At 39.5% G+C, this 25,532-nt stretch overlaps 1 protein-coding gene across 3 annotated transcripts; it reads right to left on the bottom strand.

The window, feature by feature from the left end:
* Positions 1-208: 208 nt before the first annotated feature.
* Positions 209-20,165, bottom strand: lrpap1 (low density lipoprotein receptor-related protein associated protein 1). Of its 3 annotated transcripts, none has more exons than XM_047365656.1 (8): positions 19,863-20,165; positions 17,810-17,954; positions 12,155-12,285; positions 10,876-10,996; positions 9,498-9,653; positions 3,692-3,774; positions 3,182-3,358; positions 209-695 (listed from the first exon to the last, which is right to left on the bottom strand). In XM_047365656.1, exons 1-8 carry the CDS (start codon positions 20,022-20,024, stop codon positions 627-629), a joined length of 1,044 nt encoding a protein of 347 aa, XP_047221612.1. In that variant the 5' UTR covers positions 20,025-20,165; the 3' UTR covers positions 209-626. The 3 variants fall into 3 exon arrangements, with proteins under 3 accessions (XP_047221612.1, XP_047221613.1, XP_047221614.1); XM_047365657.1 differs by lacking the exon at positions 19,863-20,165 and adding an exon at positions 18,109-18,329; XM_047365658.1 differs by lacking the exon at positions 19,863-20,165 and adding an exon at positions 18,116-18,329.
* Between the last annotated feature and the right edge of the window lie 5,367 nt (positions 20,166-25,532).

Raw genomic sequence — 25,532 nt, 5'->3', positions numbered from 1 at the left:
CCCCCAAAAAAAAAAAAACAGTTCTTTACAGAGATTATATATTTTTAAAGCCTCACTTATGTATATCGTTGGCTTGTCTCTTGATGGAAATTAAAGATTTTGATTTTATTTTCTGGTCTGAATTAACTGCTTGTTTCCCTCAATCTACGTTTCCGATTGATCACATAAATGCTTTCAGTAGAATAGACCAGCCAATGACAAACAACAGTGATGGTAGCACAAACACAAATTTAAATATTAAATTTCCACAATTAATGGCAAATGTGGGGAAGAAAAACACTTCACCAACCACATAAACAAGGGCTGGCAGATATAAAGGAGCATTGCCACATTTTCTATGTAAAGTACTAAAACTGGTTTTCCACGTTTGCTTGATTTATTCTAAAACTACAGAATATATTCATATTTTTAATTATTCCATTAGTACCTCGTGTGATCAGTTTATTGAACAATGAAAGAGTGTGTCCATCTGATTTGCAAACTCGGTATACACACACAAATAAAACATAGAAAACCTTCCACATGAGAGCTTCTTCAGTAGCTGAAAGGAATGTCTTTCCCCAGTTTAAACAACCTGTAGTTTAATAACCCGATCCTTTGGATGTGGCGATCAGGAGTTTAATGTCTCACAGCTCGTTGTGCTGCAGACCCTGACGAGAGATCTTATTGGACAAGTCCTGCATGTGTTTCTTCATCTGAAATCACACAGAGAGGCACGCATTAGGCAACATGCTTTATAACCACAGCACTGTGAAATCTACAATAAAATTTTACTTTTGTTTCTCTGTGTTATCATCCAAATCAGACTGTACAGCTGAGTAAAAGATTAAGAGACCACTTCAAAAAATATTATTTCCCAGATTTTTAAAAAATCTATATAAATGTTTAAAATTAAAATGTGTTTTATTCAATCAAATGAAATTATTTCTGTAGAATCCAAGTAGATATATTGTCATTTATTTGCAGAACCCCACAAACCTTACCTTAAAGCAAAGAAAACCAGTCCATGTTTATTTTGAAACAACATAATACCAATGGTTTTATATAGGAAGAGTTTATAAATCAATACTTGTCCCTGACCTATTTACAGCTTTCATGCAGCTTTGCATGTTCTCCACCAGCGTTTGACATATCTGTTGGCTTCAGATGATCATCTGATCAGTACCTCATTAAGTAGAATAATGTGGGCTTTTTACTGGATACAACAGACACTGGAATTTCATGGCTGCCATACATGTAGAGATGTTGGAGAAAACAGAAATGATAGTGGGTAGTCTTAAATGTGTATAATTCATAATGTCCAGCAGGACGCGACTCAGTTGGTGGCGACATTGGTCTAATGGCTGCTGACCGGTAACCTCAGCAACCCTGGTGGGAAACCTGCAGTTTTCACATGGTTGTTACTTTGATGCTGCTATGCACCCATGAATAGGTTTCTGCAAGTTTCAACAAGTTATATTTAAAATCTTCTTAAGACGATCAGATCAAAATTTAACATCATTTAACATCCAAAACATGAACTCTAAAAGAATTACCTACATTTACTTAACATACACTATACAGCCAAAAGTATTGGCTCATCTGCCTTGACTCACAAATGAACTTAAGTGACATCCCATTCTTAATCCATAGGGTTCAATATAATGTTGGTCCACTCTTTACAGCTAGAACAGGAATTTTTGTTCATTTTTTCAGAAGCACATTGGTGAGGTCACAGAGCCAGGCCTGCTGGTCCAACATCAGTCTGAGTCTCCGCTCTAATTCACCCTAAAGGCGTTCTATCGGGTTGAAGTCAGGCCAGTCATCCACACTGAACTCTCTCATTCATGTCTTCATGGACCTTGCTTTGTGCAGTCATGTTCTAAGGTCATCTCCAAGCTGTTCCCACAAAGCATGAAATTGTCTAAAATCTCTTGGTATGCTAAAGCATTCAGAACTCCTTTCACTCGAACTAGGGTCAGGCTCCTGAAAAACAACCCCCCACCATTACTTCGGATGGGTGAGCGAATATTTTTGGTAATATGGTGCAAATACATTATTACTGGTGTGTTTCTTACATATTTTAGACTAAATTTATTCCCCTTTTGTTTGAGATGAAGCATTTCAACTTTATTTTTTGTGAAACTTAGTTTGGTTTTACAGAAATCCATGTAGTTTTGTTTTCTGTGTTTTTCTTTTTAACTTTCAACACCAAACAAAACATTTATTTGGAGGAAGAAAAAACAAACTCAGACAAAAAAAACAACTTTTATAGAGCCCTTTTATGACTGAGAAAACCCATAGATAAATGTTTTAAGAGACCATTTTGCTGCTTTTTTGGCAAAGGGTAAAAAAAAACACAACAAAAAACAGAATTGTATTTATTGCAGGATAATTCTGTTCAGATTTGACTGAACTAAGTGATCCAGATGTTAAAGTAGAGCTGGTTTAACCAGCCAAACATAATAAGGAACAAGAGCCCCTTACCACACAGCTTGATTGGAAGCTCACCTGAGCATCATGTTGTTTCATCCTTTATACAAACATACAGATGATAAAACCCAAAAGGAACATTTTGTACCCCATTGTCTGGAAAAACCTTTAAGTTTTGAGTCTGGGAAAGTAAGGAATTAAGGGCATTGAGGAACCCTGTGAAGGATTCATTAGGAGCAGAAAACACAACTCAATATTAGAAAGGTGGTTAGAACGGTTCAGCATGGAAGCATGTGAATTTCACCGGGTGAAATTTGGTAAATTTCATCGGGTGAACTATAAAAATTTCAGCACAAAGTTGTAACTTGAGCCTGTTTGAATAGCAAAATCGTATTATTGAAAAGTTCCACAATTAAGTGGTACTGGGCCCCTGTTTTTGTTGCATCAAGATCAAACCTTTAGACCAAACACAGATTTATTAAAGCTTAGATTGTGAACTTTGGTGCAGTTTCAGTGCTTTGTTTACCATTTTCAACCTAAATTTAAAGTTGTCAAGTCCGATTTCTTTTTTCCCCTCATAAAACCTGGTAAATAATAAAAACAAATTCCTGAATTTATTGGACGTCTGAAGACTGCAGGAAGCCAGAGTGAATAATTCATCACATGTAAAACACAGCCAATAATCAGCAAGGTTTAAGGAGTTCATATGTGGACTGCTATGCATCAGATATAACATTTGTATTTTTATAAGATCCTTTTTTCTTTTTACCTTGTAGCCCATCTCCCTGGTCTTCTCAGCGAGTGTGTTGTATTTCTCCTGGTTCCTCTTAATGTGCTCTTTGTCTCCCAGAGACTCTACATGTCGCAGCTTCTGGTGAGACAGCTCCAGCTGCTCCTGGTAATGGCTGTGCTTCTCCACCTTGGTCTCAAAGTGACGCAGCTCCTCCTGAATGAACAGAGAAAAGATGGAGACGAACTGAGCAAAGCAAGTTCACCTTCGATTACAGGCACAGTGGAGCTGATAAACACCTGAAGCAGTGAAAAGAGCAGAAATGTCAGCTCAAACTCATGCTGAATGGAGCCCTGTGATCCATCTGATCTTGGCTCCGATACAAAGCGAAGGGCCAAGTAATACATTTAATACTGCTACTACCAAAAGGGCTCTTCAGTTAAAAGTTTCCAAGTTGAACCTCTTGAATTAAAATGTAGTTTTCAAGAGGCAGACTGACAAAAAGAAGTCATCACAAAACAACCTTAGTCAAAGTGCAGTGAGCCTCACCTTGAGAGACTCCAGCTCATCTTTGCTGAGGTTCGCCCTCTTTGCAGCCTCCCACAGTTCAATCACACGCGGCTCCCGAAACTCTGCAGAGCAACCAGAGACAGACAGAAAGATGAAGAGATAATCTAGGGAGATGGCTCTGAAACAGCAACAAAGGACAGGCACAGGATGTTGAATATAACACAATCACAGCATGACTGGCTGCTTGTTTATTCTGCTCAGAAACAAAATTAACAAGCTGGGCATCCAAAAATATGTTCCAATTCAAAAAAAGTATTTTTTTTTAGAAATTCCAGATTTCTCTGTGAATTTTCAGTCTGTTTTCCCAGTGCAATATTTACTGGTAATTTACAAGAAATATTTATACAATGCTGGGAACAATATGAAAATATTTACCTTAAATAATTAGAATTAACAGGAAGATTTGTAGCCATTTTTCTAGTTATTTCATACCGTCACTGTTTGAAGTCGAATATAGAGATGCACTGACCTGGCTTTTCCTGACAGGCATTTCTGCTTTTTAATTTTTTTCCCCTCAGTCTGGGGACCAGCTCTATCTTGTTTAGTTTGTAATGTAGACAGCAGTTTTGCAGAAATGTAACCTATGATATACTGAGTCAAAGTCACAACAATGAATCCCTTGTTGGTCACTGGTGGATGAATTAGGAATGTTAAACCCAGTTATGTAACAATCCCAGAAGATTAAGGTCCTATTTTGTGATATTTTTAACGCCTCATTAAATTACTGGTTTAGGCCCATTAGGAATTTAGATCCTTATTTAGTTGCAATAACATTAAAATAGAACAAGGCTTTTTTTTTTTTTTTAAAGAGTCCAGATTTAACCTTCTCGTATATACTAGTATATTCATGTCCCTGGTGGTCACGGTGATCGCCGTCTTTCACAGGTGTTAGAGGGAGCACGTTGTACAGGTCCTTCTCAAAATATTAGCATATTGTAATAAAGTTCATTATTTTCCATAATGTCATGATGAAAATTTAACATTCATATATTTTAGATTCATTGCACACTAACTGAAATATTTCAGGTCTTTTATTGTCTTAATACGAATGATTTTGGCATACAGCTCATGAAAACCCAAAATTCCTATCTCACAAAATTAGCATATCATTAAAAGGGTCTCTAAACGAGCTATGAACCTAATCATCTGAATCAACGAGTTAACTCTAAACACCTGCAAAAGATTCCTGAGGCCTTTAAAACTCCCAGCCTGGTTCATCACTCAAAACCCCAATCATGGGTAAGACTGCCGACCTGACTGCTGTCCAGAAGGCCACTATTGACACCCTCAAGCAAGAGGGTAAGACACAGAAAGAAATTTCTGAACGAATAGGCTGTTCCCAGAGTGCTGTATCAAGGCACCTCAGTGGGAAGTCTGTGGGAAGGAAAAAGTGTGGCAGAAAACGCTGCACAACGAGAAGAGGTGACCGGACCCTGAGGAAGATTGTGGAGAAGGGCCGATTCCAGACCTTGGGGGACCTGCGGAAGCAGTGGACTGAGTCTGGAGTAGAAACATCCAGAGCCACCGTGCACAGGCGTGTGCAGGAAATGGGCTACAGGTGCCGCATTCCCCAGGTCAAGCCACTTTTGAACCAGAAACAGCGGCAGAAGCGCCTGACCTGGGCTACAGAGAAGCAGCACTGGACTGTTGCTCAGTGGTCCAAAGTACTTTTTTCGGATGAAAGCAAATTCTGCATGTCATTCGGAAATCAAGGTGCCAGAGTCTGGAGGAAGACTGGGGAGAAGGAAATGCCAAAATGCCAGAAGTCCAGTGTCAAGTACCCACAGTCAGCGATGGTCTGGGGTGCCGTGTCAGCTGCTGGTGTTGGTCCACTGTGTTTTATCAAGGGCAGGGTCAATGCAGCTAGCTATCAGGAGATTTTGGAGCACTTCATGCTTCCATCTGCTGAAAAGCTTTATGGAGATGAAGATTTCATTTTTCAGCACGACCTGGCACCTGCTCACAGTGCCAAAACCACTGGTAAATGGTTTACTGACCATGGTATCACTGTGCTCAATTGGCCTGCCAACTCTCCTGACCTGAACCCCATAGAGAATCTGTGGGATATTGTGAAGAGAACGTTGAGAGACTCAAGACCCAACACTCTGGATGAGCTAAAGGCCGCTATCGAAGCATCCTGGGCCTCCATAAGACCTCAGCAGTGCCACAGGCTGATTACCTTCATGCCACGCCGCATTGAAGCAGTCATTTCTGCAAAAGGATTCCCGACCAAGTATTGAGTGCATAACTGTACATGATTATTTGAAGGTTGACATTTTTTGTATTAAAAACACTTTTCTTTTATTGGTCGGATGAAATATGCTAAATTTGTGAGATAGGAATTTTGGGTTTTCATGAGCTGTATGCCACAATCATCCGTATTAAAACAATAAAAGTAGGGGTGTCAAATTATCGCGTTAATTGCGATTAATTAATTACAGTCATGCTTAGCGCGTTATGTTTTTTAATCGTGTTAATCTAATTTTTAATCTCCAACTCTACTATTTCTGTATGAGAGTTCCCTTTTTATGAAATCTATTTTTTTATGCATTGGGCTTCTTGCACTTGAGTTATTGAGGGTGGAAAACAATGGTCAGTCACACCCTGAAGTGGACATTGATTGGCTGTCATGGGTTTGTATGAGCTGATAGGCTCAAGTGAGTAGCGGAGAAGAGACGCGAAAATGGAGGAGCATGTGAGAGTTGTCGGTCCAATGACTGGGAAATTTACATTCCAAAAACACCCCGACGGCACCATTGATAAAGGTAGAGTGATATGCCTTCTTTGTAAGAAGGAGTTTGCTTACCACATCAACGCAAAGCACCCAGTCGCGAGTGCCGCCGCCACAGTTAATGTTAGCAGCGAAGACATTAGCAATTTAGCAAGCCACAGCAAAGCTCTTCGCCAATATAAACTCGAAGAGAACACCCCACGTATGAGCAAATCTGCAACCGACAGGCTGACAAATGTTCTTGCCAAGTGTTTAGCGTTGAACTGCAGGCCGATTAATATAGTGGAAGACGAGGGATTAACAGGTGTTGCAAAATGCGTCCAATGACCCATCATACAAGCCACCGTCCAGGTCGACAATGACGACCAAAATCGGCAAGATGTACGATGGTGAAAAGAAAAACAAACTTGAGATTTTGGTGAAGGACTCGCCCAACTATGTTGCTATAACCGGAGATCATTGGACCTCAGCTGGCAATCACAGATATTTGGGAGTGACCGGACACTTTATTGATGGTGAGTGGAACCTCAACTCATTTGCACTGACCGTCATGAAAACAGAAACCAGGCACTTTGCTGATAAATGTGCCAAACAGTTCCTCAAGGTGGTACATGACTGCGGAATTGAAAACAAGATATCCACCATTGGTACAGACAATGCAGCAAACATGCTGGCTGCTATGAGAGCCCTTCCATACGAGCACATCGCCTGCAATGCTCACCTTCTCCAGAGGACCATCACGGTCTGCCTCGATAGTACTGGGTTTGCCGGTGTACTGGCAAAGTGCCGCAAGATTGTTGGCCATTTTAAACAAAGCCCTGCGAGTACCACAGAACTTAACCAGCAACAAGTAGCACTTGGAAAAATGAGCGAGCAACTTCTACAAGATGTACCGACCAGGTGGAATTCGACACTAGAAATGGTCTCACGCCTCCTACGCAACCGAGAGGCTGTCCAGGCTACATTGGATCAACAAAACCACAGATTGGTCATGCCAAACGAAGCTGAATGGGGGAAACTGCAGAGGCTGGAGGTCCTGCTTGAACCATGCAGGTAAGCCCAAATAAACACGTCCATTTTAATCAAAAACTATTGTCACATGTTAGGTAGTTACATTTCAGAACAATTAAATTGGAAATCAGTGACACTTTAGTTTAAATATCCAGCTAAGTTTATTTTTGCAAACTTATCCACCTCTGTAGGTATTTGACTGAGCTGCTGGGTGGTGAGGCCTACATCTCTTGCTCTGTAGTGCTGCCTGCTTTTTGCCATCTGGACTTGCCATGGACATCACTGATGATGATCCAGCCTATGTGGTAAAGTTCAAGAACGCGTTCCAGAGGAACCTGGCAGCACGGCGAGTTGATGCCAATGAGACATGGTTCAAGTTGGCCACAGCACTGGATTTGAAATGTCTTCCAAGAGAAAAGAGGGAACAGGTAAAGACTATAAGGATAAGCTGGCAGAGCCCAGAAGAGAAGCTACTCTCCAGCCCTCCACAGAGTATGATGAAGAAGAGGAGCGTTCTCCTGCTGGGGTCTGACTCAGAAGAAGATGGAATGATGTCTGGAGAGCTGCAGCGCTACAGAGGAGAGCCCAGCATCAGTATTGATGACTGTCCCCTGCAGTGGTGGTATGCTCACTCAGGAGCCTATGAAAAGCTGTCAGCCCTAGCATGCAAGTACCTGGCCTCCCTGGCAACCTCCATACCTTGTGAAAGACTGTGAAAGACCTTGCAGGCCACATAGTACAAAAGAAAAGGGCAGCTTTGTTCCCAGAAAATGTGACCAAGTTGGTCTGTCTCAGCGACTGGCTGAAGAAGAAGAAATAAGAGGCATGAGGTCAGCAAAGCTGCTATGTCCTCTGCCTACTAGAAGTGATTGTTTCAGCACTTTATTTTTGTTATGATGAACAATTATTTTTGGTGTGCTTGCTTACAGCATTGTGATTGATAGGTCTGTTTTATTTATTTTGTTATCTGAAGCAGTGGAAAAGCAACAAGTTCAGTGTTCAATAATTTTATTGTTCATAAAAGTGTTCTTGCCATTTTATATGTTAACTTACAGCATTTTATACGGACCTGATGTTTTAATTTTTAAATTATTTGGAAAAAAAAAAAAAAAGAGCTCAGCAATATTTCTGCCCTAGTGACAGAAACTACAGGTTGAAAGCAGCACTTGGGACTAGTCTCAAATACAGCGGAATGTAAATGGCTAGAACTGCATCTGTTCAAAACAATAAATTACTTCATAAAACCACTTTTTTGTTATATTTCAATCTTTTGATCTACCACAATAATGTAACAAATTGAAATTGAAATATCTCAATCAAGTTAAGGGCCTTTCTCAGCAATTTTTAGGTGAGATAAAAAAGGAGATTAATTAGATCAATTAATTACAGATCATAGTTAATTAATCTCTCAATTTGTTTAATCTATTAACAGCACTAAATAAAAGACCTGAAATATTTCAGTTAGTGTGCAATGAATCTAAAATATATGAATGTTAAATTTTCATCATGACATTATGGAAAATAATGAACTTTATCACAATATGCTAATATTTTGAGAAGGACCTGTACATCCGTTCATCTCATAAAGACGATCAAAATCAAATAGGATGCAAAGGTTTAAACAAATGGCTGAAGTTTCTGCACACACTTGAAAGTATTAAAATACTGACCATTCTGCAAAAGAAGACACTAAAGCAGAAAGCCTTCACCTGAATTAGCCATCAGGCAACCAAAGCTTGCAGAGAAAAACGCACAAACACTGGATTCTGTGAGGAGAATCCATCGTTTGTCTTGAGCAAAATAAAAAGCGATACAGCAAAAATGTTAACTGTCACAAGGATGAACTGATTTACATCACTGCTACAACGTAGCTTAGAAAGCAGTTTTAAAAACCATCACTTTTCCTATAGAAAACTAGAATTTCAACTAAATTTGCATAAACCATTAGCATATTACCTTGATCAGAGTCTTACTATGTCTACAAGTCTCTCTGAATAAAGTGTTAGGGTAGATGAGAAGCAAGACGTGTTTCTCCTCCCTCACCGCTGTCTTGAGAGAAGCCCTCGTGGCTGATTTTGCGGAGGCGCTCGAAGCCGTGGTTGAGGTCCCTCATTTTCTCCTTCAGCTCAGTGTGCTTCTGCTGCAGCACATGCTCTTTGGTGTCGCCCTCCATGGGGGAGATCACATTCTTGTGAATTTCTATAAAGAGGGCAGGAGACAAGGGGAGGAGAGGAGGCGATTGGAAGTGAGGCCAAGAGGAGACGAGTCAAGGAAAAAGAGCACGAAATGACAGAAGGATGGAGGAGAAAGCAAAGGAGTGTTTAATACGAGTTTTGTAGTAGTTCTGAAATAGCCCTGAAAGACAACTGGTCTGATCTTGTGATATTAAAACCTATTTATCTGTAAGAACTGTGAATCACCTTTACATCTGGACTGACTAGCAAACACCATCAGGTTATGAGATTCTAGTCTGTCTCATCTTCAAGGAGAAAAAAGAAAAAACTCAAAGGCCGTCTGGATCGCAGTGCCTGGCTGAATAATACCAGCTGACATTTGGATCAAAAGAAAGAACAAAAAGGCAAACAAAGTGAAAATCAAGAAATAGACAAGGCAGTGAGCAGAGGAGGCGGTGATGTGGTCAAGGTAAACAGAGCCACCCCCCCCAGGCAACATGCTATTGACTAAATATCTAAATGCGCCAGACAAGCAGAAAAATACCCCCAGCTTGTCTGGCAGCGACATAGACGCTGTGGAGTTTTCAAGGCAAAAAAAGAAGTTTGGGCAAGAAGCAGCTGCAAAGTGTGAGTCCAATCCGAAAGACAATGCTCGTCCACCCCTCACATCTATGTGAAACACTGTGGGGTCCTGTCAGCTCTGCTCCAATCTCACAGTTTGATGTGATAAGCAGTGACAGAGAGCGAAGACCAGCAGAGGGGAATGTTTCCCGTCTGATACCTGCTACCTGACCACAGAACTGAACCATAAACCTAGAACTGCTCAGACTTCGGACCTATAAAATCAGAGCTAATCCTTCACTTACAAAACAGTCAAAACTGGATAACTGGGAATATAACTGATTGCAAAAAAACAGACAGTGGCAGTTTGGAAACTTGTGAAGCTCACGTCGTTTTCAAATTACAGGTGACAAGCTAGGAGAAGCATGTCTGCTACGCTGCCCACTGTGGCTGAACAAAAGCAGATATCCCAACTAATTAACCAGTTAATAGCAGCTTTTTAATTTTGTGTCACTCTATAAAGAGCAGAACGGATAAAAGGAATGATGTTCTATGCAAAGCATACATAAAAACTAGTCCTAAGTTACTGGCTGTTCATTCCGGATCGATGAATCAAAAATAAATACATGATACGTTATGTTGCCATGTGGGCTGGCAGGTTTCATAAGTGGTAATGTTTAGCTCACCCTCTGTCCTGCTGACAGTATCCATCAAGATGTTGTATTCATGGATCTTGTCTTTGTGGTGCTGGAATTCCCTTTTTAAGCTCGCAAGCTCCTCGTTGGAGAACTTCCCAGAGCTCTTGGCCTGTTGGTAAAAGAGAAGAGAAAGGAGTTCACTTCTAATTGGTAACGAACAGGTTACCAAAAACATGTTGTAGTGTCAGATTGCTGTTACCTATCTTGGCACATATGTTAAGTGTTTTGAAGAAACGTGTCGTGTTACCGAGTGTAAAATCAAAGAAATGAAACAGCTTTTGTTTTTTAACATTTAGTCTTGTGTAAGCATCAAAAACAATATGTATGCCAATTGTTTCTGATGCACTCCTGTTTTGAATAGCACATGTGTACTGGGATAAAAAGTGTGGCAATCAAAGTTCTGCTCCCTCAGGATGAGGTACATAACTTTTGCCCCACTTCTTGTTTAAGTATAAACCGGCAGCCTGGGAACAAGATTTTTATGTTTTCCAAGTGGTCAGATAATCACTAGCACAATGAATCAGAAACTGGGTCATACCGCCACTTCCATTCAGTGTTAAGCAATGGGCATCAAGTAAATCTTTGTTGACAGAGCCTTTGTGTTACATGGGAATAAATATTAGGTCATTGCTGTGCTATTTGAGTAGAAGTTGTGAGAATGTTGTAACTGTGTTGCAAATGTGCAATATGCAAGACCTTTCTACCATGTGAATAAAAGCATGCCATCCTGGCTTTGCTAGTGGTCAAATAAAAAATAATATAGTGACAAAGAGGAAGGCCATTCTGAGACTTATCTCAAGTTAAGATGAGCTCAAAACTAAGTGAGAATGATAGAGGGCACTTTTCAAAGATTTTGAATTAGGTACCAAAAATAGGATTTTGACAGAGTGAAAACATTCAGCTTTCCTGATTCCAACAATTTATTCACTTTCTGTACTTCACAGCACCAGATCTCATAGGGCGCACAATTTGATAATTAAGAATCTTATTGGATCCAGGTATTTTTTTATTACTTGCAAAGCTTTAATTGTATTTGAAGTTTAGAACCCTTAAACCCCTCCAAATACCAAAAAGACCACAGATCGCAGGCAACTCTTAAGCCTTTCTTTTTTTTGGCACTGTTTAGCAATATATGTGGCAGAGGATGATGTGCAAAAATATGTAAAAATGCTAACCTTTGTTTCTTTAGCACACAACTGTGCACAAACTAATCAACTCAACCAAAAACCCAACTTCTGTTGTCTTTCCTGTTCATCTGAGCACAAACCTTGTTCCAGAGCTTGTCCAGTTTGGGATCATCAAACATTTCTCCGTCTTTGACCTCATGGTCTTTCAGTGAGTTGCTCTCCATCGGCCGCATGTCCCGTTTTCCATCCATGCCATACTTGGCCAGGATCACTGCATAACATAACCATAAAGGTATATTTACTTTCTGTGGTACACAATCCTGTCGTAAGCCTTTTAGAAACAGTGGCAGCAGGGTTTGTTGCAGGGGAATGACAAGCAAGAGAACATAAAGCGAATCAGAGCTGGATATCCATGATTCAACCCCTTGACAGTAACTCATTTAATCCGAATAAAGTCACTGCATATTTTAAAGAGATGGCAAAGTAGAACCCGTAATGAGCGCCAACAAAGTATCAAAACAGACTTTTGGTCATTACATTAATGTTGCCTGGAGCGTGTGGGGCAGGTTGAGAAAATACATTTTTTTTGTCATGGTCCATTCAAAAATACTTAAAATTCAACATTATGGAGAGAAAAACACCCATTTACCTGAACATTCATGTCGGAAACCTTACTTAAACTAATGAGCCATGAAAAAGCTAACCAGGGAACATTATTTTTGTACTGCTTTGTTTGTAAAAAATGGTTTTGCCATCTGTTTCAAACTCCTGCAGCTCATTAAGTTGGACTTAGCCCCTCAGAAGGTCTGCACCCTCTATTCTGCTCCAGTAAACTGACTTTCAGCAGCTTATTCAGCAACATCTCACCCCATCAGTGTGACATATTAACTCATAAGTGAGAGGAAATGACGGCTATATCTTTTCAATAAACAGAATACAAGGAGTTGTATACCGTTTTATGACTGATGGACTTCTGTACTTCTCTGAGCCAATGTTTCTGACTTAAGTAATCCAGTAAAACAATATTTTATTCCAGGGAGTTTCATGAGAGTAGAATGAGAGGCGTTACATAATGAGAAACACAGAGAGCAAGAAATAATTTCACGGTGGTGCAGTTGGTAGCACTGTTGCCTTGCAGCAAGAAGGTCCTGGGTTCAACTCCCAGCCGGGGGTCTTTCTGCATGGAGTTTGCATGTTCTTCCTGTGCATGCGTGGGTTCTCACCGGGTACTCCGGCTTCCTCCCACAGTCCAAAAGCATGACTGTTAGGTTAATCCTCTCGAAAAAGAGAGGATGAGTGTGTGCATGGTTGTTTGTCCTGTATGTCTCTGCGTTGCCCTGCAATGGACGACCTGCCCAGGGTGTAATAGGCACCAGCTTCCCCGTGACCCACTATGGAATAAGCCTATAGAAGATGGATGAATGAATGAAAATAAAAAGAGCCAAAGAAGAATGACATGGTTCAAATTGAAAAATTATTACAGGAGTTCCTTCTTAAAAAACTAATTTAACCAAACAAAAAGGACAGTGAGTGAGCGACTGGAGCTCTGCTTGGTGCAGGAATGATATTTCATCTTAAGTTAAGAGGAGCTCAGAGGACGATCCTCAGACATGGTGACTCATTGTGATTTAAAAGAGTCTTATACAACGGTGGGAGTATTAAAGTTTTTTTTTCCCAACTGCTATCACACGAAAAATTAAAAAGTATTTCAAAGCTAACATAACACTCAAGAGCAAAACCTGTTAGATTAGCACAAAATAAGCGCTAATTAAAAACAGTACACACATTTGTCTACTTTAGACATCGAAAATATCAGTAGTAGCCCTAAGAAATCAATTTCATTTTTTTATTTACCTAAACTTTCTTTTACTCTTTAGTTGTCTGAAACCAAACAATCCAACCTAAAACATATCTGAAAAAATTAAGGTGGTTTTCATTGGGTCTTAAATGTTTCTGATGTGGCCTTTCTACAGTAATGGTTTCACATGAAGTCGCAGTCACGTGACTGCACTTCGCGATCGCCATTTTGGGTAGCAGCTGCAGCCTGTTTTTGTTGTTTTAGCATGATCAGTGAAGCAAAACTCCGGACCATTTAATTTAACTATGGGGAAAACTTGTTTAATTGTGGGTTGTGCTCATTCTACCGTCTACCAGCCGTGATAGAAAATCAGTGTGAGAAAACAAAACACTGAGTACACAATGTCGACTACTGTGGCTGAATCGAATATCCAGGGCGGATTTGGACGGCTTGAACCTCACTAACGCCCGAGTGTGCAATGCACACTTTGTGACAGGTAAATAAATAATGTTCGTCTACATATATTGTAATAATATTCTGGAAAGTAGTCTGCCAAGACTGTGAGCTGATCAGTTGATTCTGAGCTGGGTGGCAGCACTCTGCACTGTGACCAACTTCAGTATGCTGCGCTCTCACGCCTTGACCAGCTAGATGTAGGCTGTAATTTACCTTTACTGTTATACTGTAAATGTATTATCTACTAATATACCTATTATGTAATTATCCAATAAAAGGCAGTATTGAATATTCTTGAGGTACATGGCCTTATCTAGATAGACTCTAGATACTTATCCATGGTCGAAAAAGTATGCAATGTTGTGAAATGCGTGAAGCGATACGGAGACACCCAAGATGGTGGACCGGCAACTTTAGTGACGTCAATGAACCCACCCCATTGGCACACTTTTGAACCAAATGGTTAGACCCACATCTACCTGCTGTGGAAACGCATAAGAACTTAACTAAAAACACCAATCATGGATCAACACTAGAAGAAAAGGAAGCGCTTCAACAGCATGGAGAAGATTTTTTAAACCCTCCTATAGTTACAATATACAGGTCCTTCTCAAAATATTAGCATATTGTGATAAAGTTCATTATTTTCCATAATGTAATGATGAAAATTTAACATTCATATATTTTAGATTCATTGCACACTAACTGAAATATTTCAGGTCTTTTATTGTCTTAATACAGATGATTTTGGCATACAGCTCATGAAAACCCAAAATTCCTATCTCACAAAATTAGCATATCATTAAAAGGGTCTCTAAACGAGCTATGAACCTAATCATCTGAATCAACGAGTTAACTCTAAACACCTGCAAAAGATTCCTGAGGCCTTTAAAACTCCCAGCCTGGTTCATCACTCAAAACCCCAATCATGGGTAAGACTGCCGACCTGACTGCTGTCCAGAAGGCCACTATTGACACCCTCAAGCAAGAGGGTAAGACACAGAAAGAAATTTCTGAACGAATAGGCTGTTCCCAGAGTGCTGTATCAAGGCACCTCAGTGGGAAGTCTGTGGGAAGGAAAAAGTGTGGCAGAAAACGCTGCACAATGAGAAGAGGTGACCGGACCCTGAGGAAGATTGTGGAGAAGGGCCGATTCCAGACCTTGGGGGACCTGCGGAAGCAGTGGACTGAGTCTGGAGTAGAAACATCCAGAGCCACCGTGCACAGGCGTGTGCAGGAAATGGGCTACAGGTGCCGCATTCCCCAGGTCAAGCCACTTTTGAACCAGAAACAGCGGCAGAAGCGCCTGACCTGGGCTACAGAGAAGCAGCACTGGACTGTTGCTCAGTGGTCCAAAGTACTTTTTTCGGATGAAAGCAAATTCTGCATGTCATTCAGAAATTAAGGTGCCAGAGTCTGGAGGAAGACTGGGGAGAAGGAAATGCCAAAATGCCAGAAGTCCAGTGTCAAGTACCCACAGTCAGTGATGGTCTGGGGTGCCGTGTCAGCTGCTGGTGTTGGTCCACTGTGTTTTATCAAGGGCAGGGTCAATGCAGCTAGCTATCAGGAGATTTTGGAGCACTTCATGCTTCCATCTGCTGAAAAGCTTTATGGAGATGAAGATTTCATTTTTCAGCACGACCTGGCACCTGCTCACAGTGCCAAAACCACTGGTAAATGGTTTACTGACCATGGTATCACTGTGCTCAATTGGCCTGCCAACTCTCCTGACCTGAACCCCATAGATAATCTGTGGGATATTGTGAAGAGAACGTTGAGAGACTCAAGACCCAACACTCTGGATGAGCTAAAGGTCGCTATCGAAGCATCCTGGGCCTCCATAAGACCTCAGCAGTGCCACAGGCTGATTGCCTCCATGCCACGCCGCATTGAAGCAGTCATTTCTGCAAAAGGATTCCCGACCACGTATTGAGTGCATAACTGTACATGATTATTTGAAGGTTGACGTTTTTTGTATTAAAAACACTTTTCTTTTATTGGTCGGATGAAATATGCTAATTTTGTGAGATAGGAATTTTGGGTTTTCATGAGCTGTATGCCAAAATCATCCGTATTAAGACAATAAAAGACCTGAAATATTTCAGTTAGTGTGCAATGAATCTAAAATATATGAATGTTAAATTTTCATCATGACATTATGGAAAATAATTAACTTTATCACAATATGCTAATATTTTGAGAAGGACCTGTATTTGATGGATAAAGACATAAATATTTTCAGTGTGCAGCATTAGTCTCATGTAACACACAATAAATAATTTTGGTAATTTTTCTTTATTCCTAATTTATCATAATAATAAAACAGTGTTAAACATGTTAGTTTTTGTACATCAGTGTTTAAGAGAAAATAGTTATGACTAAATGCACAATGTCTGTTTAATTCAATGACTTAATATACAGTACTGTGAAAGTGTTTACATTGTTTTTCACACCTAAATATTTTAGATCCTCAAACTAATTTTAGTGACGGAGGAAACCTTAGTTAATATGAAAATGCTGATTTTATTTATTATGGGAAAAAAAAGCAAAGCAAACTAACCTGGTTATTTGTGAAAATATAATAATGGCATTGACCTCTGAGTCTGGAAAGGGTCACAAAGCAATTTCAAAGGACTTGGAGCTAAATTAGTAAAAAACAAAAAATCATACGGATGATTTAATTTTTCCCCCAATAAATGAAATAATTTGAAACCTGCACCTTGCAGTTAAAATAAATAAATATTTTCAGTTAAAATAAATATTATTGTAAATACTAAATGTGAAATAAATCTAAAAACTCATGTCTTGAAAGACAAGAAAATATTTGGATAAATTATTTCACTTTGGATTTTGTGATGAAACGTCTATCCAAAAATGTTTTTCCTGTTGTCTCATACTCTGAAGATTCTTGTGAGAGCGTTTCAGTGATTTGTGGAAATCGAGTTAAATGGGATCATTGGAGAAGGCATGGCGGCTTGTTTCAAAACTGCTGCCAGAGGCGCTACATAGAAGAGGGCATCCACCTGCTGCTTGTGGCACAAAGCGTCTGATACTTGTGTGGGCGGCTGCTTCATCGCCTGCGGCTTCGTAGGAGAACATCCTTTGATGCACTCATACACCAACTCCTGTTTTCACCATAACTTGATTAAGCATTTATTAGTTAATTTAAATCTGTCCCATGCTTATACTCCCCTGCACAGGATTATGTCTATGTGAACTGTCCATATTTTCTGTTGGTGTTAAACGCTGTCAAAGACAAGTAAAAACTATTTAGCATCTAAATGCGGAACAAGGAATATAAATTCAAATATCTTAGAAAAACAAAATCAAGCAGGAACATAAAATTAATTTACTGTTTTGTTCATGCAGACCTTAATCTTTGCAACTTGAAACCCCTCAAATAAAACTGCTTGATGTGTGGTGGGATGTCAGTGATAGTGAAATTTTTAGGATACCAAATTATTTTAGAAAATGCTAAAGGTCAGAACAAATCAAGGGCACACTTCAATCCGTTCCAAATTACACCAGGTTTTTGTCTCACCATTAAAGTTGCGTCTGAGCTGGGCCTCTTTCTCTCCGTTCTCATCCAGGCCTTCCATCTTTATTTTTTTCCACTGCAGCTCATCTTTTTCTTGAATCTTTAGATCACTGTGAAGCTCAGCATGTCGTACTGGCGACAGCTGCATCTGCCAACACAAGAGGAAGAAGATTTGCAGAAAGCTGCATGCAGTGTGTCTGCTCGGTTATTATTTTTAATGTTCTATCAGTCCAAAAAGAGACTGTGAAAGCAGCAATACCAAAGCAAACAAAGTAGCTTACTGTAGTTGTGTTTTCTAATACCTTCTACCTGCTAAACACAGCTAGCCTCTAGAGCCAATCAGTCAAGAGACCACGCCTTTGTCCCCGCTCCACATGTGGTCCCCTGCCACTTGGAGAATCAGAACATCCGGGTAGTAAGCTGAGCGTCGGATCTCCCCTTTCCTCCCTAACAGGATCCTGTACTTTCTGTCCGGAAGACCTTAGTCAGTCTGGATTGCATCTCCAACACCACCACAATGAGCACTGGAGCACCTCATGGTTGTGTGCTCAGTCTACCACTGTTTGTTCTGCGGACTCACGGCTGTACACCAATACAGAGCTTGAATCGCATCTTCAGGGTCGCTGATGACAACCACGGTGGACCTCATCAGTAAGAATGACAGATTAGGCCAAAAAGATGACGGTCAACTTTTAGAAGACCACTAAGCGACCATTCACCAGTAAACAGTGCAAGTCCTCTGTGGATGCTCATTAACCTATTTAATACTAACAGAAAAAGTAGACATCAATTAAGGCCTAGAACTATAGAGTGTGCTTACTTCTAACTCTAGCTGCAAAAGATGGTCATTCTGACACCTTCTCGGCACACGACGCTAAAATTAGCATCCGATTTGCAGTGTCCAGTTTGACACTTGATTTGAGAGCTACTTCACAGCATTTAACAAACCAGGACCACATTTAATCTGTTCTAGTTCAAAATCTAAATATTAACTGGATTATTGATAATTAAATATTGCATTAAACAAAGTTTGTGATTTGTGAAGTTTTTTTACTTCTGGAGTACTAGAGTACTAATTTAGACAGATTCAAATTATATATATATATAGTGCAATTTAGTCAAAGTTTCTTCAATCAAATTCAGTTCATAGAGCCAGTTGATCAAAGTTATCTGAGGAAGCCTAGGCGACTGCATCAGTTATCGACTTTGCAACAGAGAGGGTAATTTTAAAAACTATACTTCCTTAAACACATTAAACCTTTCCATAGTTATTGCATACTAATGACAGATTCTATAAAATACAGTTTGTGATTTTTAAATTTCTTCTTTAATTAGTCAAAACTTTAAAGGACAGTTTTAAAGTTTTGTTAGGGTCTGAAGTAAAAAAAAAAAAAAAAAACAGTCCAAATATTTTCCCATAAGATTTGCCACAAAATTAAGCACAAATCAGTCACTGTATTTTATATCATGTACTATTAATGCAAAATAATTCTGTCCAAGTTTGAGTTGTCAAAATGTTGTAGTTTTCAATTTATACCCCATGTATGTGGTAAAGCAAAAGTTTTTGAATGTCATCTGTGTAAAATAATGTGAGTTTAACCCATCTAGGTGATGTAGTTTTAAAGATGGACCACATGTAAGGTGGTCTCAATTTACTTGAGAAACTACTTCACCAACTAACACCAAGTAAAGAATATTTTTTCAAATCACTAGTTCTGTTTTTGTAGATCATGTAATGAGTTTAGAATAATCCAGTTCAAGTTTAACTAAGTATTTTATATTTTGAACTGGAACGGATCAAAAGGTAGTTCAGACACGTTAAATGCTGTGAAAATGCCCTTAAATCAAGCTGCGAATCGGATGCCAAATAAGAGCAAAACAGTACAACAGCTTTTAATTCATTCACAACATTTTATAACTTTCACCTAAACAAACGGATTTTCTGTTTTTATCAGGAACTCTGATTTTCTGTGTGCACCTGAAGTAAACATTGCGCAGCTGTCACTAACGCCTGTTTAAAAGATACAAAACGTTTTTTGATCCGGGGGGAACGTACCCGTTGAGCTTTCTCCCACACCTGGTTGAGTTTAGCTATCCTGAACTCCACAGTCTGCCCATCGCTGCCACTCTGCGTGGGGTCATTCACCTCCCGAGAGTATTTGCCTGCCATGGCAACCACACCGAGACACAGCGCCGTCACGAAACACTGCAGCCTCATTTTTTTCCAAACAGCCGCACGACAGCAACTGAAGCAAAGGAGGCTAAAACTGCAACCAGACAGCACGGCAAACGGAATATTATTGTAGCTCACTCAAGCACAGACTGAGTCATGTGTTCAAATAGGGGTGCGCTGTGTCCTGAGCACTGGAATTCTGGGATATGTAGTTTAAACTTTCTCGTTTCCTGACGTGGGTGAAACGAATCAAACCCTTTTTGACCACAACTTCCAAGATGCAGCGGGGTGCGGTTAACTAGCAATGAAGCAGCTTAAACCTTGTGAGCGAATGGAAAGCCTCCACGCGTTTACGCTGCTGGATGCTGCTTACATCTTTACAAGTAGTTAGTGCTAGGCTTGTTCGCTATATTAGCTCTTAAAAGACCAGTGAAATGAAACATGAAATGAAACTAAATACACAAGGCGTGTTACAAAGCAATACAAATTCCATGTTATTCTTATAAAAGCACAAATAAATAACATCCAGATAACAATCTAATCGATTAAAGTACTGACTTATTTATTGGTTAAAAATTACATAATCAAATTAGTAAGGATAATACTGATCATTTTATCTTATGTGTTTGGCTTTTTTGTTATTTAAAATGAATACTTTTTGTTACTATCACATTTGGTCCTTATCTGGATGTATTTGTTTTATACTTTCTTACTTTCTATATTATTTTAAAATTTGTCTATGTCAAGACTCAACATACAAATTCAGCTCCAAGCTTTACAGCCTGTTTGTGGCTTTAATTTCAATTGACAAAAAGTTGTATAATGGTTATCAAAAGTGACCAACGTCAGTATCGGCCAAAGCCGACGTTCAACAATCACGGCAGATCATGGCCCAATTTAGCAGCCAGGATATTCCTTCTATCTCTTTTTTTGCAAATATATTCTTTCATTTTTAATTTTTAGATCAGTGCTCAGATGTTTCATGCCCTGTTTCTTTGGGTAAGAAACATTTGTGTAGGTTCCAAGCTGACTGAAGCAGTAGCTTCTTCATACTGCTGTCCCTCTGTTAGTCGAGTCACTTCAGTTGACTCGCGCATCCTGTTTAAAGATATGCTCCACTTTGCACACAGCCTACAAAGGAGATACACCGACAAACATACAGCTGTATCTTAGTGAACAGTATGCTCACTCTTAATGCAGTAACACACAGAGACTTGTTCACTACTGGACATTTGGGGTCTGTCTGTAGCCACCTGACTAACACAAGGCGGTAGAATCCCATGTCTACCTCACTTTAGTGTCTACACAGCCACCCTACACTGAGCTGCTCACAAGTGTTAGGATAGTATTCTCCTAATATTGTAAAACAATAAAAGGCTCATAGTTAAAGGCAACATACTGTATCAGTATTGTTTCATTTCAGGTTCTTAAACATATTTTAAAGTTTAGGAATTGCTTTGTTGGGCGCGGTGCGTGGTGTAGAGGTAGAGTGCACAACCAATAGACGGAAGCCTCAGTACTCGGCGTCTGAGTCGTCTCCCGACCGTGGTGGCATGTCCTGCATGTCTTCCACCTCTCTCCAACCCATTGCATGTCTGCCTGCTTTAGAAAAATAACAAAAGTAAAGTCCACTAGCGGCACAAAAAATCTTCAAAAAATCTGTTAACACTGAAATAAATTAGTCTGAAAGCCTCAAAAGCATCAGTAATCAACATGCCAATTTCATTTTACTTGTGAAGCAAAGATAAAAAAACATGCTAACAGCATTTTCCAGTAAGCCTGTAAGTCCATCTATCATCGCCATAGGTACAGTTAAGCCCAAAATTATTTATACAGATTTAGATTTAATATTACTTTCATTCAATCAGAATTTTTTTTTTTAAAGAAAAGGAGACTGACGATTTAACTTTGAGGATGAGCTCCAAGTCTGAGATTCATTCAATGTTGTGTCTCTGGCTGGTCCACTGCATAATGTTAATATTACTACCAGCCAGTAGAACCATGTTGATCAAAGATTACTTCACCAAATTTACCAAAGTATTAATACATTTTGGCAAAGCTGTTAAAATTTATAAAAATATTTAAAAAGGTTTGAAAAAGTAATAAAATAAAACACCCATTTTAAGCATAATAACCGATTTAAATCACTGGACCCAGGAGATCAGTCTGTTTCTTCAGTCAAATTCAGTTCATAGAGCCAGTTGATCAATGTTATCTGAGGAAGCCTAGGCGACTGCATCGGTTATCGACTTTGCAACAGAGAGGCCAATTTTAAAAACTATACTATCTAAACATGTCAAACATTTCCTTAGTTATTGTATACTAATGACAGATTGTATAAAATACAGTTTATGATTTTTTAAATTTCCTTCTTTAATTAGTCAGTCATTTTCTACTGCTTCTTCTACAGGTCCTTCTCAAAATATTAGCATATTGTGATAAAGTTCATTATTTTCCATAATGTCATGATGAAAATTTAACATTCATATATTTTAGATTCATTGAACCCTAACTGAAATATTTCAGGTCTTTTATTGTCTTAATACGGATGATTTTGGCATACAGCTCATGAAAACCCAAAATTCCTATCTCACAAAATTAGCATATTTCATCCGACCAATAAAATAAAAGTGTTTTTAATACAAAAAAGGTCAACCTTCAAATAATCATGTACAGTTATGCACTCAATACTTGGTCGGGAATCCTTTAGCAGAAATGACTGCTTCAATGCGGCGTGGCATGGAGGCAATCAGCCTGTGGCACTGCTGAGGTCTTATGGAGGCCCAGGATGCTTCGATAGCGGCCTTTAGCTCATCCAGAGTGTTGGGTCTTGAGTCTCTCAACGTTCTCTTCACAATATCCCACAGATTCTCTATGGGGTTCAGGTCAGGAGAGTTGGCAGGCCAATTGAGCACAGTGATACCATGGTCAGTAAACCATTTACCAGTGGTTTTGGCACTGTGAGCAGGTGCCAGGTCGTGCTGAAAAATGAAATCTTCATCTCCATAAAGCTTTTCAGCAGATGGAAGCATGAAGTGCTCCAAAATCTCCTGATAGCTAGCTGCATTGACCCTGCCCTTGATAAAACACAGTGGACCAACACCAGCAGCTGACACGGCACCCCAGACCATCACTGACTGTGGGTACTTGACACTGGACTTCTGGCATTTTGGCATTTCCTTCTCCCCAGTCTTCCTCCAGACTCTGGCACCTTGATTTCTGAATGACATGCAGAATTTGCTTTCATCTGAAAAAAGTACTTTGGACCATTGAGCAACAGTCCAGTGCTGCTTCTCTGTAGCCCAGGTCAGGCGCTTCTGTCGCTGTTTCTGGTTCAAAAGTGGCTTGACCTGGGGAATGCGGCACCTGTAGCCCATTTCCTGCACACGCCTGTGCACGGTGGCTCTGGATGTTTCTACTCCAGACTCAGTCCACTGCTTCCGCAGGTCCCCCAAGGTCTGGAATCGGCCCTTCTCCACAATCTTCCTCAGGGTCCGGTCACCTCTTCTCGTTGTGCAGCGTTTTCTGCCACACTTTTTCCTTCCCACAGACTTCCCACTGAGGTGCCTTGATACAGCACTCTGGGAACAGCCTATTCGTTCAGAAATTTCTTTCTGTGTCTTACCCTCTTGCTTGAGGGTGTCAATAGTGGCCTTCTGGACAGCAGTCAGGTCGGCAGTCTTACCCATGATTGGGGTTTTGAGTGATGAACCAGGCTGGGAGTTTTAAAGGCCTCAGGAATCTTTTGCAGGTCTTTAGAGTTAACTCGTTGATTCAGATGATTAGGTTCATAGCTCGTTTAGAGACCCTTTTAATGATATGCTAATTTTGTGAGATAGGAATTTTGGGTTTTCATGAGCTGTATGCCAAAATCATCCGTATTAAGACAATGAAAGACCTGAAATATTTCAGTTAGTGTGCAATGAATCTAAAATATATGAATGTTAAATTTTCATCATGACATTATGGAAAATAATGAACTTTATCACAATATGCTAATATTTTGAGAAGGACCTGTAGGTGATGTAGTTTTAAAGATGGACCACACGTGAGGTGGTATCAATTTACTTGAGAAACTACTTCACCAGCTAAAGAATATTTTTTTCAAATCACAAATTTTGTTTTTGTAGATCATGTGATAAGTTTAGAATAATCCAGTTCAAGTTTAACTAAGTAGTTTAGATCTTGAACTGGAGCGGACACGTTAAATGCTGTGAAAATGCCCTTAAATCAAGCTGCGAATCGGATGCCAATTAAGAGCAAAACAGTACAACAGCTTTTAATTCATTCACAACATTTTATAACTTTCACCTAAACAAACGGATTTGCTGCATTATCAGGAACTCTGATTTTCTGTGTGCACCTGAAGTAAACATTGCACAGCAGTCACTAACGCCTGTTTAAAAGATACAAAAATGTTGCAAAAAAATTACTTCAAACCTAAATTTACCAAAGTATAAATAATTTCTAGCAAAGCTGTACAAATTTATGAAAATATTTAAAAAGGTTTGAAAAAGTAATAAAATAAAACACCCATCTTAAGCATAATAACACAGATTTAAATCACAGGACCCAGGAGATCAGTCTTTAATATGTTTCTATAAATGTTGTTCTAAACAATAGGGGCTGTCACTGCAAACTTATGAGAATATCTGCTGGTTTGTTGCTGGATTTTGTTAATGGAGAAATTCCTTTAAGTAAACCTTAGCCAGTCTGTTCATAGTGTTAAAAACTCGCAGCAAAATAAAGGGCTGCTAAATGATTATACTTTCTTAATCTTCCTAAAAGTTCTTAAAGGGGACCTACTATGCAAAATTCACTTTTAATAATTTTTATACTTCCATTTGGGTCTCTAATGCTTCTACAAACAGTCCAAACGCAAAGAAAAAAACTTTCAGCCGATTTTTGGCTATAAATGAATGTTTTATTTTTTCTAGAAAGTGCACACTTTCAAAAGCTGTGTATTTGTAACATCACAATTACACTGGCACCTAGCAACATTACTTGAGTCCCGCCCTGACTAGAAACCAAAGCGGAGCTCCACCCACTTGATTTTAAGTAGAGGATCACGTCTTGCCGGCTGGTTTGACCTTACAAATGGCTACCCTCAAAGCCAGATGTTCTGTTGTTGGCTGCAAAGACCCATGTGTCCATGCACATTCTCCCACTGTCGGATAACAGAGATTCGTGGCTTCATTTTTATTTTTGAGGACAATGTTCCAGTCACATTGCCGAAGACAATACTAGTTTACGTGAATCACTTCACCACGAACTGCTTTGAGAACTCACATCTGCTGATGGTGGTAGACTGAAGAAAAATTCAGTCCCTACTGTTCATGGCAAATCTGCAGATGATAGAAATGTAATTAGTTATTTTTGTGTCTTAGTGCTAGTTGATGGCGTGGCCCATGCCGGTAATTTGCATAAAAGTGACAGAGCCCTAAAACAGCTAATTCTGAAAGGTGCTCAAAAAAGGGCAAACTGAGGAGGTGAAATCTCATTACCTGAGAATGATTTTGTGCGAAAAATGTAATTAACATGTTTTGTATAGCC

The sequence above is a fragment of the Girardinichthys multiradiatus genome, chromosome 5 (genome assembly GCF_021462225.1).
Source record: "Girardinichthys multiradiatus isolate DD_20200921_A chromosome 5, DD_fGirMul_XY1, whole genome shotgun sequence".
Taxonomy (NCBI): domain Eukaryota; kingdom Metazoa; phylum Chordata; class Actinopteri; order Cyprinodontiformes; family Goodeidae; genus Girardinichthys; species Girardinichthys multiradiatus.
The sequence above is the reverse complement of the archived record's forward strand: the minus strand, read 5'-3'. Positions and strand labels throughout refer to the sequence as shown.

What these genes read in the sequence shown, in the direction of transcription:
- lrpap1 (XM_047365656.1), bottom strand. Translation starts at nt 20,024, where the DNA reads ATGAGGCTGCAGTGTTTCGTGACGGCGCTGTGTCTCGGTGTGGTTGCC. An exon ending in TACTGTCAGCAGGACAGAGG is followed by an intron (nt 9,654 to 10,875) that starts GTGAGCTAAACA and finishes CCCTCTTTATAG; the next exon opens with AAATTCACAAGAATGTGATC. An exon ending in CCAGGGAGATGGGCTACAAG is followed by an intron (nt 696 to 3,181) that starts GTAAAAAGAAAA and finishes GTGTGATTTCAG; the next exon opens with ATGAAGAAACACATGCAGGA.